At 39.6% G+C, this 13,257-nt stretch overlaps 1 protein-coding gene across 1 annotated transcript in view; it reads left to right on the forward strand.

Annotated features, from left to right (window-relative positions):
* LOC144710838 (putative glycosyltransferase) overlaps positions 1–11,366 on the forward strand; it is a 31,426-nt gene extending 20,060 nt beyond the window's left edge. The window contains exons 7-16 of the mRNA XM_078584657.1: positions 2,468–2,567; positions 2,728–3,225; positions 3,298–3,420; positions 4,224–4,304; positions 4,385–4,695; positions 4,771–5,043; positions 5,156–5,240; positions 5,322–5,487; positions 10,333–10,498; positions 11,099–11,366. Coding sequence (XP_078440783.1) covers positions 2,468–2,567; positions 2,728–3,225; positions 3,298–3,420; positions 4,224–4,304; positions 4,385–4,695; positions 4,771–5,043; positions 5,156–5,240; positions 5,322–5,487; positions 10,333–10,498; positions 11,099–11,231 — 1,936 coding nt within the window. The 3' untranslated portion in view covers positions 11,232–11,366. The remainder of the gene's footprint in view (positions 1–2,467; positions 2,568–2,727; positions 3,226–3,297; positions 3,421–4,223; positions 4,305–4,384; positions 4,696–4,770; positions 5,044–5,155; positions 5,241–5,321; positions 5,488–10,332; positions 10,499–11,098) is intronic.
* Positions 11,367–13,257: the final 1,891 nt, after the last annotated feature.

Below are 13,257 nucleotides of genomic sequence, written 5' to 3' on the forward strand. Positions count from 1 at the left end.
TAACAATGCTTCCTCGACTTCCCAGTGAATTCATAGTTTGTTTAAGTGAGTTGGAGAGTTAGTTTTCTTCTTCTAGATTCTGACTCCATGAGTTGAAACATTACCTCATGATTGGAGAGTCTTAGCCACTGTCTATCTTGCCTGCTTTATCTTCATAAAATTTGTTTTTTATGTTGTTCTTATGTAATGTTTTCTTCCTTTAAACCCTGTATTTTTTTATATTTGTAAATATTTTGAAAATTTTCAGACCCAACAAGTGAATGGATCTTCATTACATTAGAGATGAGCCAACAAGTACATGAATTTTCATTACAATAGAAATGAGCCAACGAGGACATGGATCTTCATTACGACAGAAATGAGCCAGTTCCACTGTTGTAACGTGTATTTATGTTGGTCTTCTCATTTGGTGAAATGAGGGCTTTTCCTTGTGAAACCCTAAGGGCGAAGACAAACTCCACCACAGAGTTTGATGGAATATTCTCTTGAATTGCTCTATTTTTTCGTTCAAAATTCATCACAAAGACTAAAACTTGATTCTTTTGGTGAAGTTATTTGCAAACCTTGGTGAAAACTGACGAAGAATTCGACGAATTTTTGGGTGGCTGTGATACGATCTGAAGGCGTATCTGTTGAGATCCAATGAAAATTTGGAAAATACTTCACTGCTTGAAACGAAATTTGAATGAAGCTCAAAGTGTCTTGCAGGACTAGAGGATAATGGGAGAAGAAAAGAAGATCTGCAGAATGAGTGTCACTGGATCATAGAGAGGAGAGGGAGAGTGCCCAGAGAATGGTTGTTGCATGAGTGCTCAGTGGTGCTACCTTGCAAGGGGATGATAATCTGCTGCCAGGAGGCTGGAGCTCAGAGAGAGAGAGGATTGTGCTCTGAGAAGCTCAAATCCTGCTGTCTGAGGGAGGGTCCTATCCTTCTCCCACTTGGCTCTTGAAAGCTCTCTCTTAATGGGCCTTTCCGGGTTGATGCTTCTCATAGATCCAACCCGGTATTGCATCTGGTTGAAGATGATGGAGCATCACAGACAGTTGATCACCACTTAGTAGAGGTTAAGGCGATTCTTACCTGCATGTACTAGCTGAAGAACACACATCTGACTGTGCTATGAATAAAAGACGCGGTGGAAGATCCTAGTCTCAAGATGTCAGTTTCTAAAACTTAAGTTAGCCACTCACCCAAGTGGCTGAAGGCTGAAACGTCATGAGGAGGCATCTAACAGGCTTCTCCTATGTTTAAAAAAAAAAATAGACCCATCTCTTTTCCACCTTTCCATCCTTTCTTTCCTCTTCCAACATCCTATCGGCAGTTGTCACCCAGGTATTTGTTGAACATATTCTTTAAATTTTTCCTGATTCCAGAAGTACTAACTTGGATTTCACCTTCGAGGCTTTTGTTATGGCTACAACCAAGGGGTTATAGCACACGCTTGGGGACTGCGCCTGTAATAGTGGATGAAGGGAATGGGAAGAGACTACTCATGGCCATCTTTCTTCGGCTCATTGTTATTTGCTATAGGAAGTGATGAATCATTCCCTTATTAACCTTGGTCAGGAATATAGACGAATTGAACCGAAGGTACATATGATGCCACCCAAAAAATCTGATTTTTTCAAATGGGACTGATATTTTGTCAAGGTCCATGGTTTACCTAGAAGTACAACGTAGTAACTTTTTTCTGGGATAAAAAGATAGCGCTGATGTTTGTACAAGCTCCTCATTATGACAAGTCTGCATTTATGCTCCAATAGGAGACCTACTGCATTGCCCCAAGATTCAGCAAGATTAAGGCTGCATTTGACCGCCAAAATTAGAATGCCTTGTCACCATCTTGGGGTTTGTCACTTGGATTGTGTTCTTTCATGCCAAGATTATTCAGCCTTAAGATTGTGATAAGAATCTTCTGTGGATTTACCTGAGGAGGAAGAAGACGAAGAACACCACTCGTGCCTATAACTGAAGAATGTGTGGATTTTCAAATAAAGAGGAGGAAGCAGGATGACAAACAATATAAAAAGGCCAGAGCGATTGGCCAGCAATCAGGAGATCCTCCCCGCTGGATGAGTGAAGCCGATTCGGCCTAGCTCCACATGCTTCCCTATACATTTGTCTTCTCATCTCGCGACCTCTCACTGGACGTTCTATACTTTTCATCCCTGTATTGGACTCGATATTGCGTATTTTCTTGAATGTTTTATTGTCAGATCTGTAACCCTCATTCTTCAGATACAGTCGATGTTGGAGGATCATATCAGATTGTTTGACCTTGAGGGGTTATTTTTTCGTAGGAGGTTATTTGTAGTAGTAAGATTAAAAGTTACTGAGATCATGCATCTTTGCCCATACATGGGTGCAATTAAGATTCGTCCATCGTAAATTTTTTTGGCCCACATTTTATTAAAATAAAGTAGGATCAAGATTTATGCCTAATCAAAGTGTGCTTTCTTAATAAAGGTGGGCATTGTATCCCCCAGGAAAAGTACCTGCAGGTGTTATAGTGCATGTGAATGAAGATGATGGCGACGTGGATGTTGAAACCCCGTCATCTTTGCAGGTGCATTGAAAATTTTATGGTTTATAAATCACAAACGATGTTTTAAAATCTCTGGTCATTTATTTTTATTATAGAGGTTGTGTTGGTCATTATTTTAAATACTTTTTAATCAATAGTATTTCTATATTTGATTTCTTGATTTTGGCTCATTTCCCTGCAGTGGTGGCTTGATATTTACCCTTTTCTGGATGAAAAAGATAAGCCAATAGAGTGTACACAGCTACCAGGGGAAACAATTTTTGTCCCTAGCGGTTGGTGGCATTGTGTGCTAAACCTGGAGACCACTATTGCTGTCACTCAGAACTTTGTCAATGCTTCCAACTTTGAGTTTGTGTGCATTGACTTTTGCCCCGGCCATCTCCATAAAGGAGTTTCTCGAGCTGGATGGCTTGCTGTCCCGGAAAAATTCATTGCAAATGCCAAAGAAAATGACAGAGAATATGGGAGATTTAATTTGGAATACCATGTAAATGACAATGGTTTCAGCAAACAAACCTTCTCGTATGATGTTGACTTTTTGTCAAAATTTTTGAGTGACGAAGTTGACCATTTCACGTCTACCTGGGGAGAGGGCAATAGCGTTGGACAAAGAGAATTTAGAGAGTGGTTACACAGGCTTTGGATTTTAAGGCCGGAGGTCAGGCCTCTCATATGGAAGGTGAGTTTCTTGTTAACCAAATATTAGCAAATTTACTTTTTAATGAATAAATATCATTAATATGTTATTTAGGGTGCTTGCTTGGCACTTAAGACAGATCGTTGGCTTGCTCGTGTTCTTGAAATATGTTCTTCAAACAATATACCTCGTCCTTTTGATGAGGAGAAGCTTCCTGTGGGCACAGGTAGCAATCCAGTAAGTAATTTTTTAATCTTCCTTCTGTTATCTGTTCATTCAGAATTTCAGCTTGCATTTACGATACTTTTTGAAAGGGTTTGGGTTAGATATGTCTTGTTGGATTTGAAAAAATCTGTTTTCCTTGGAAGAAATGATATGTCTTGTTAGATATGTCTAATTTCCTTTTGGCTGGCTATAAAATTCCCTGAGGGGTGAGGAATGGTTTCTATAAATTTAATGTTTTACATAGAACTGTTTTTATTCCGTCTCCTTCGGTTTTTGAAATTGTAAATTAGAAATCAGAAATTAGGAAATTAGGACATCAGATAAGGGAGAGGTTGGACGTCTAATGAGCAGAGCTTTAGCTACCTTCACATGTAACTTTGGGTGGTTACCGCTTTGTCAGGTGACTGCCTTAAATCGCTTTTCAACAAAAAAAAATCATGGCTGCTGTTGGCCCTGAAAATCCAAAGATTTATTTTTATAAGCAAACTTTTATCTTCTTGCTTCTGATGAAACAAATAATTGGATATCTGATAATTATCAAAGTAATCTCTAGATTTCCTAACTGTCTCAGATTTGATCATTAATATTTTTCATAAATATTAGGTATATACTTCCAAAGTTTTTCGAAAAAGTGATTTGATTGAGGAATGGAGTTCATTTGTCATGAAACAAAACCCGAACAAAGACTACTTTTTTGAGGATGAATGAGACTTTTTATTTTTTTCATCTGGCCTTTCCTTCGTACATAGCTAGGGATTTGGAAAATATTAATTTTCAGCTCATAACTTTCCATATGTCGACAAACTGTTTGGCAGGTTTATTTGGTGTCTGATTATGTAATTAAGTTATATGTTGAAGGAGGCTTGGCATTGTCTCTATACAGTTTGGGAACAGAGGTACTGATTTACTCATTGGTTTGTTATCATCCTAGCACTTTTTACTTCTATTTTGAATGTCTCTGGCTTCATTTTTTCAGCTTGAGTTCTACAGCCTGCTTCATGCAGTTCGATCACCCTTGTCCGAATATGTTCCTGAGGTCTTATGTAGCGGTGTTCTCGTTCAACAGCCAGATGGTTCTTGTAAAAATTGTTCCTGGTCTGGGAGGAGAATACACGATATTATTGAAAATCTCAGTGTGGGTAACTGTACCACTATTAATGATGATTACTCCTTGGGTATATGGGCTAAGATGGAATTTTCATCGAGAAAGGACGACATCCTTTCAACAGCAAAAATGTGGCCTTACTTAATTACAAAAAGATGCCGAGGGAGTTTATTTTCTGATATGTAAGCTGTTATTTAGATCTTATTCCTCAGAGAAGTCACTGATTGAATTAACCGCGTAGGGTTTGTGCGTTTCAGAAGGGAGAGAATATCATTGGAGGACAATCTTAGTTTAGCCTCATTTTTGGGGGAGCAGCTGCGTAATCTTCACCTCCTACCGGTGCCTAAATTTGCCTCTTATTCTGAAGACAGCAAAAATGTTCTCCTGGAAAAAGATACTGAAATGATCAGAAAGGTGGTTGCCATTGATAATGTGGTAGAGCATGTTGTTGTTGTTGGTCGAGAATGGAAGTCTTTTATCTCAGGGATGGAACAAAGAAAGAAAGATATCAGCAATCGCCTAGTTCAATGGTAAATCTTAAGGCCTTGTCCAAACAGTCGAAAATATGTTTATCAATTATTAATTATTTTTAATTGTAAATCTGTCCTTATATTGTATCATCCTATGTTTTCAATGTTCTAGGGGCGATCCAATTCCGAAAGTTCTGATTGAAAAAGTTGAGGAGTATATCCCTGAAGATCCTTTACTGTTGATCGGTTTATTCAAGGTCTCACTAATTCTGGTCATGATTCAATTTTTCCTTTTCTTTTTTGTGCAACCCCAACTTGCATGACTTTTTATTTCTCAGGAAGAAGATGATATGTACAGATGCTCTTCACCTTCATGGGTACACACAGATGTCATGGATGATAATATCTACATGCATCAAATTACTGAACCATCCTTAACTACTGAGGGAAGGAAGGAAAAATGGTTTCCAACGCATATTATTGATTTTACTGACCTGTTGATTGGTAAGCTTTTCATGAACTTATTCTGACCTATGTATTTCGTGAAAACTGCTAGGTAAAGGGATATGATTCAACAATGATAACGTCTAAATGGTTAATATATCTCTTTTTAGCATATTTGTTGTTGTAATAAATTGAGTTATGTTCCGTACCAACTGAAATTGTATTTATTTTACTGATTTCTCTCGGAATCTTCAGAAGTTTAAAACATATTTCCATAATAACTTAATTTAAAATATTTTAATATGATGATAAGCATAACTACAGAAGATGTGTAGAAAGATGTCTTCAATATTTTTCTTCATCTGATTCTAAATATCAAAATGTGTAGAAAGATGAAAATAAAAATTTGAAGGAGGCTTAGGGAACCTCACCAGGATATTAGTCGCATGATCTGAAATCCTGTCAATGGAGAAAAGTTTAAATGGCCTAAATATTATTTGTGAATGGAGTATGCTTGCAAGAGACGTGGAGGGATACGTGGTGGGGCGGGGTTTCCTGGAGGGATACGTGGCCGTTAATGCAGTCGGAAGATCAGGGGGTTTACTGGTGGCATGGAACACATCGACCTATGCTAAAGAGGGGTCCTGGACGGGGCAGTATGTGGTTGCAGTTAAACTCAAAAGAAGAAGTGACAATGTTCAATGTGTGGTGGCATCAGTCTACGGTCCCGTTATCGCGACTCACCGACAAAGACTATGGGAGGAGCTGGGGGGGTGGTTGCGCTCTTCCAGGGGATCCCAATGCTTATTGGAGGGGATTTCAACATGATGCTGGAGTCGGATGATAGACCAGATGGGACTGGAGGACAGGACCCGGGTTCGGAGGAATTCTGGTCCTTTATTTAAAGCGCGGGCATGCAGGAAATGGGGCCTAGAAACTGTATTTACACATGGAGTACGAGGCGACCTAATACTCTCTCCCGACTTGATAGGTTCATTTGTTCAGTGGAGCTGTTGGAGGAATACCCGCAGGCCGATGTGCGTGCACTCCCTAGACTGTTGTCGGATCATGTCCCAATTATCTGGCAGGCAAATGTTGGCCAGAATTGATCCACATATTTCAAGATGGATAGATTGTGGTTAAGTGAGAAAGGGTTCAGGGAGGAGGTGAGTTCATGGTGGTCATCCCAAGCCACACAGAGCACAGCTACAACACAATTGGCTACCAAATTGTCAGGTTTGCGTCTTTACTTGATGAAATTGAAGAAAAAGATCTGAGAAGAACGACACAATCGTAGAAATGAGGCCTTGTCATGGGTCCAACAGCTCGATGCATTAGAAGACATACGGCGCTTAACCGATGCTGAGCTCTCGGAGAGAAAAAGTTGCAAAGGAATAGTGGAGGAGGAGGACAAGAAGCTCGAGCTTGATTGGAGGCAGCACTCTCGCCAACTATGGCTATCTGAAGGGGATGCCAATACTCAATTCTTTCATTTGGCAGCGAATGGAAGGTGTCGCTCGAATCAAATACTCATTTCAAAATGGGGGATCGAGAAGTTAATGAGACACAAGCGGTTGGAGGAGCGTTGGCAAACCATTTTAGAGAGATGACTAAACAAGGGACTTGAAATCAATGGAGATGGAGCGGTAGAAGCGCATCCAAGGTGACACAAGGACAACAAGCTGAGTTGGTGAAGCCTTTCTCAGTGGAAGAAGTGCAAATAGTAATCAAAGGTTTAAATGAAGAAGGTGCACCGGGTCTGAATGGATTCCCAGTCTTTTTCTTCAGAGAATTCTGGGAGGTGGTTGGGTCTGAGGTGATGGGTACACTAAATGAGTTCCGGCGAGGAAATTATGGCCTGGAGTGACTCAACCGATCCCACCTATTTCTACTGCCCAAACGTCCTGGCGCCATCAACGTGGGTGATTTCAGGTCCATTGCACTGTCAAACTCTATATACCTTATCATCGCCAAGGTGTTGGCGAAGCGACTAAGGGTGGTAATTGGGGACCTAGTCGGGCCATTTCAATGGGCCTTCATTCCTGAAAGACAACTGGTGGGCAGTGCGGTGGTGGTGGGGGAGATCGTATCATCATGGAAGACGAATAAAACTAAGAGTTTCATGTGGAATTGGACTTCGCTAAAGCATACGACTCACTCGACTAGAGACTCTTATGGTCGTTCTGCGCAAACGTGGGTTCCCCAAGGAATGGGTGAGATGGGTGAGGCAATGCGTTACGTCTCACTCATTCTCGATTTTGCTCAACGGTCGAGCTGAGGGTGGATCCACCCACAAAGAGGAGTCAGGCAGGGATGTCCGTTAGCACTGTTGGCTTTTGTTCTTGCCGTGGACACCTTGGCCACCTGCACACTTAAAGCTTGCGAGCAGGGCCTACTACGGGGTTTTCAGACGGCGAGCTACTCAGAGGGAATCCCGCTCCTGCAATATGCGGATGACACCACTTTCTTCATTGAGGGCTCGATGAGAGAAGCTCGTATTTTATCCGCATTGCTTGAACTATTTGCGGACTTGTTGGGGCTTCAACTTAATCAAGCCAAGTCGGCCTTTGTGGGTTTCGGACATTCTTCAGAGGAAAAGACACAGTGTGTAAGAGTTTTAGGCACACCTCAAGGCTCGCTCCTGATGGGCTATTTAGGTCTTCCATTGACCGGGAGACGGATCCTAGCAGCAGAGTGGCATCCGGTAGTCGAAAACGTGGAAAGGAGGCTCGAAGGTTGGCAGAACAAGACACTGTCTAAAGGGGGTCGTTTGGTGCTATTACGGTTGGTCCTGTCAGCAATCCTGTTATTCTACTTGTCAGTATTCAAAATGCCAGCAGTAGTGGTAAACAGATTGGAGGAGGCTATGAGAAGGTTCTTTTGGGGGGGCACTGGAGAGGAAGGGGGCAAGGGAGTGCCTCATGTGGCGTGGAAGATATTGTGTAGACCTTTGAAGCAGGGAGGGCTGGGGATCCTTCATCTGGAATCAATGAATCTGGCACTGTTGGCCAAATGGGCGGAATAGATTATGATGTCAACAGAGGGCCTAGTTTTCAATGTCTTGAGAGACAGATATGGCTCCGAGATAGGTTGAGAGAGGTGTTGGGCTCGTGTCAGGGGAGAATCCCCCTTTTGGAGCGGTCTACGCCAAGCGATACCTCACGTACGGGAGTTCTTTGAGCCCAAATTGGGGGATGGGGCAAGGTTCCAGTTTTGGACTGATAATTGGTCTAACCAAGGCACCATGAAGTTAAAGTTCCCAATACTATTTGCACTAGCGAGACCCCCAGAGGCCAAAGTCAGTGAGTGTTGGGACGAGGCGTGGGTCCCTATATTGACAGGAGTTTTATCATAGCCACGTTTTGAGGAGTTTTTGGGGATGCAAGAGTCACTTCTACCAATCATCCCCTCAGCTGATAGTGGAGATGGTTGGACATGGGGGGGCTCGTCTTTCTCAGTGAAAGAAGCATATCTGAAGATTAGAGGAGAAGCGAGGGACGATGAGACCATCAATAAGGCATGCCACATGTTGATGAAGCTCAAAGTTCCACTGAAAGTGCGACTTTTCAACTGGTTATTGCGGAGGCAGAGGCTGATCACATGGGTCTATCGGCAGAGATGGGCCCCCATGGATCCTGTTGACTCTCCTTTGTGCGCTAGGGGGAAGGAGAACTGCTCACACCTATTCTTCACGTGTCACTTCGCCCAGAGAGTCTGGGCATCGCAACAGGTACCATAGGTGAATGTCTCCTTGGATGAGGCCTTTTGGACTTCAGTTATAGAAAGAAGACACAGGCGCGGAGTGGAATGGGGGCGGTTACTCGCAGTGCTCTGGGCGATGTGGCTACATCGGAATGAAGTGGTGTTTAAAGGAAAGGCGGCTTCGGTAGAGGACATTATTCATGCCGTAGAGGCACTCGTATATTTTTGGTTTGGAAGGGGAGGATAGTCTTTTTTGGTCGGGTTTGTACATTGTTTGTACAAAACATTTACAATTTAATAATAGCGGGTTGGCCACCGATTCCGGGTGGCTTTCCTTATTTTCTTGAAAAAAAAAATTATTCGTGAATGGATCAGTGGATGTCTCAGTCTTAAATATTTTGTAGCCCATAAATCATAAGTATGATGATATAAAATTTTGGACAAGAATTATACACTTTTCTCTTTTGTTATTCAAAATATTGGGAGGAATTGTTCAAAAAAAGAAAAAGATTGGGAGGAATACTGTTGCGTTTTCCATGATCTGTTTTATGTGTGTTTCCCTTTGAAACTGATATTGGGGCATAAGGGACTAAGCCCATATCTAGTAGAGTTCGTTTTTTTCTTGTTGGGCAAAATGAGGACTATTATAATGGATCTATCGTTATGTTATTGGTCTTCAATCTAGCCTTTAAAGAAAATAGGATCTTGGGGTTTTGTTGCAACCCTACTCTTGTCAGTGGCTGCTGGGCGGAATACTCCTGCAGCTTTTGACGATCTTTTCTCATTTCTTTTCATAGGGTTATTGTTGTTCCAGTGAAAAACAATGCATTACTTGATAAATCTGGGATGTAACATGGGGTGTATTTGCATTGAGTATATCGATCCCTTACATGGACTAATGAACACGAAACATAACTATTCCATCGGTCATTATTATTTTACCATTTCCTTTGTTTCAAGTAAAGTCATAATTTTTGAGATATTTCCTTCTTCTATGCCGGTGGGACTTCAGTCATCATGATTTTTTTAATGTATTATTTTCTCAGGTGACCTCTGTTAGATATTGTCCTTACGCCATCTGTCATCATTATTTTAAATTTTTCTTTGCTTTAAGTAAAGTCATAAATTTCGGGTTGTTTATTTCTTCTCCTATGTCTGTGAGACTTCATTCGTCATTATTTTTTGTATGTATTCTTTTCTCAGGTGACCCTCTGTTAGATCTTATCCCCATACATATAGATGTTTTCAGAACAGATGCTACTCTTCTCAAGAGATTCCTGGATAGCTATAAATTCCCCTTGAGACAAAATTTGCGTTCCGATGGAGATGCAAATCAGAAGAAATTTGAAAGGGCATCTTACCGAGCCATGTATGCAGCTCTTACCTCCCTTTGACTTGTGCACTCTTGTATGTGGATCCAAGTATACACATTTAATTTTAAAGTGAAATGACAGATAATTTCAGTATTATCCATGGTAGTTTTTTAGAATCGTAAATAAACCTGAATTCATTGATGTTAGTTTCCTTTTATGAGTTTAAGTTGGGATCTTTAGTTATATGCATTTATGGGCATGATTTTAAATATATTTCCACCAGAAAAGTACCACTGAAGCGACCGTAATCTGAAAAAAAATTCATACACAAAAGAGTACTAACTGTGCTAAAACTATAGTTGATAGTAACTGCTCCACTTTTCATCTTTAAGCATGATGTTGTACTTCAACACAATCCATAGTCTTAGTTTTTTTTTATTCGTTGAATATTTGCTGGACCAACTATGATTCAAATATTGCTGACACATTCCGGTCGCGAAATGAGTTTCACAGCTCTCAAAGAGTATTTATTTTGTTTCTTTTCTGTTGAGAAAAGAGTAATCGTTTTGCTAAACTTAGATTTTAATTATTTGCTACAAGTTTATTTTCTTACTGGTTGTTTCCTGTTTCAAAACTGCTGCGTTAAAATTTTGCAGGTGCTATTGTATCCTTCATGAGGACAACGTTCTTGGAACCATATTTAGTTTACGCAAGGATTTAAGGAGTGCAACCACTTGGGAAGAAGTCGAGACAGGTTTATGGGAAGAACTGAATACCATAAAGGAATAAATGTTCCCTTACTGATGATCTAAGGTCAGTTATTTTTTGTTGGGTCTCTGTGTTTATTAGACTCTTACATGTTATTAGAGAAACAATGGAAATAAATTTCGAATGAAAAGACTTAAAATTTGCTGATTTTTCCTATATGGCTCACTTATTTATTGCAAGTTATTTTCGTCTGGCATATTTTGATGAAGCGTCATGAAAGTGGGGTTTAATTGCCTCATTCTACCCCATGGACCATGTTGAACTATCCATCAAATAACATTTTTTTGATTAATTTATGTTTTGATAAAAATAGGGAGACAGTGAATTTATGGTAATTTTTATTACGGCTGTTATTGTAAATTTTTATTTCTTACGACTCCTACCCCTATGTAAGGTTGGGAGAACTCTTTTGTTTGGTTGAGTTAGGGTTTTATCACCCCAGCTCTATTTTCTCTTCATTATCACTCTTCTCCCCTCGAGAGGTTAATAATAATATTTCAATGACTCAAGGACGAAATACAATATAAAGGTGGGTGTAATGGTTATCTTGTTTTGTGGTTGGTTATTTTTTTACAGATTAATTGGTTTTGTGGTTTGTTAGTACACATGGACAATGGTCAATGTGGAGATGTGTTTCTGAAATAAACCCATGTTATTAAAGGGCTATCTTCTTCGAAGTTAATGTAGAATTCTTAGTTTAGACAACTTGAAGTAGACTTCGAGAATGAAAGCTGTCTTTTTATACTGAGACTTTGTGTTCAGAAAAGATTAGCTAATATGACTAATAATAACTTTGAACTTTTCAGTGATTAGGAGTAACGCTTATTTGTCCTCGTCTATAAATCATTTTGTCATGAAATTTTTGCCATTTACTTTCCAATGATACCCTCTTTCTTTTCTTGTCACCTGAAATACAAAGAAAATGAACTAGGGTAATATATTGGACATCAATCACAGGATATTGAGTGAAGTCTCATTTTGCTTTGAACATTTACTTCATATGATTAGAATCACTAGTTATTGTGTCTGTCAAAAGTTGATGAAATTGGGTAATCTATCCCTGGTCTTTCATTGTGAAAACCAGATATATAGTTGAAATACCATTGGAAAAACACATATTTATTAATGAAAAGACATGAAGATCAAAGAAGCGATGAAATTATAACTTCGTAAGAAATTGAAATTTATTGATTTTGATATTTTGAGAGCTTTCAACCATTATAAAGGTGATTGAACCTGGAAAGTAATCTTTAATTCATGAATTTCAAATATTCACCTGACATTAAATGCATAATTGAATATGAAAGTTAAGGTTCAGTTGTCTTTGGATTTTCATGTGAGTATAGTGTTTGTTGATTGCACATTCTCAGACAATATTGCTTTACCTACATGTGAATTTAAAAATGCCTACAAATGCTTATCGAGTTAATTAAATAATATAATATAAGATATTGGGTTACCATAGAACCCCTCTTGAACTACTAGTTTAAGCCCTTCATGTCCCTGTGACTTATTTGCCAAAGAGACTTCTAACTTGCTGACCCTCTTATTGTATGTTTTTCAAAAAAAATACAATAGGATATGGGAACTTTGATTGTCAAACATCATTTGACATGATATTTAAATTCCACTAAAAACAATCATAAATTATTTTTTCCACGGTGGACAATGGTTGCATTTTGTATTGGGCTGTAACAATTTTGTACTTAAGAATATTATCAATAAAAGCCACTAGAACTTTAGTATATCGTTTGACATCTTATACATCTTATGTTTGTCACACTCTATGCCTATGTGTCATGTGGTCGAAACCCGAGGTATGAATAATGCCTGGTTTGAATGTGTGTCGGCCTTAGTGCTTGGACAGGATAAGTAAGTAGCCTTCGATTGTCCAGCAGAAGTCTTGAGCGGTAGCTTAGAATGCTTGGAGGTTAAGGAGAGAAGATGGGGACACAGCCCCGTACATGAATTGGGCCATTCCATTATATTTGAAAAGATACATTATAGTCATAGTTATTGCATGGGGAAAACCAGGGATGATACCGAA

The sequence above is a fragment of the Wolffia australiana genome, chromosome 13 (assembly GCF_029677425.1).
Source record: "Wolffia australiana isolate 7733 chromosome 13, ASM2967742v1".
Lineage (NCBI taxonomy): Eukaryota > Viridiplantae > Streptophyta > Magnoliopsida > Alismatales > Araceae > Wolffia > Wolffia australiana.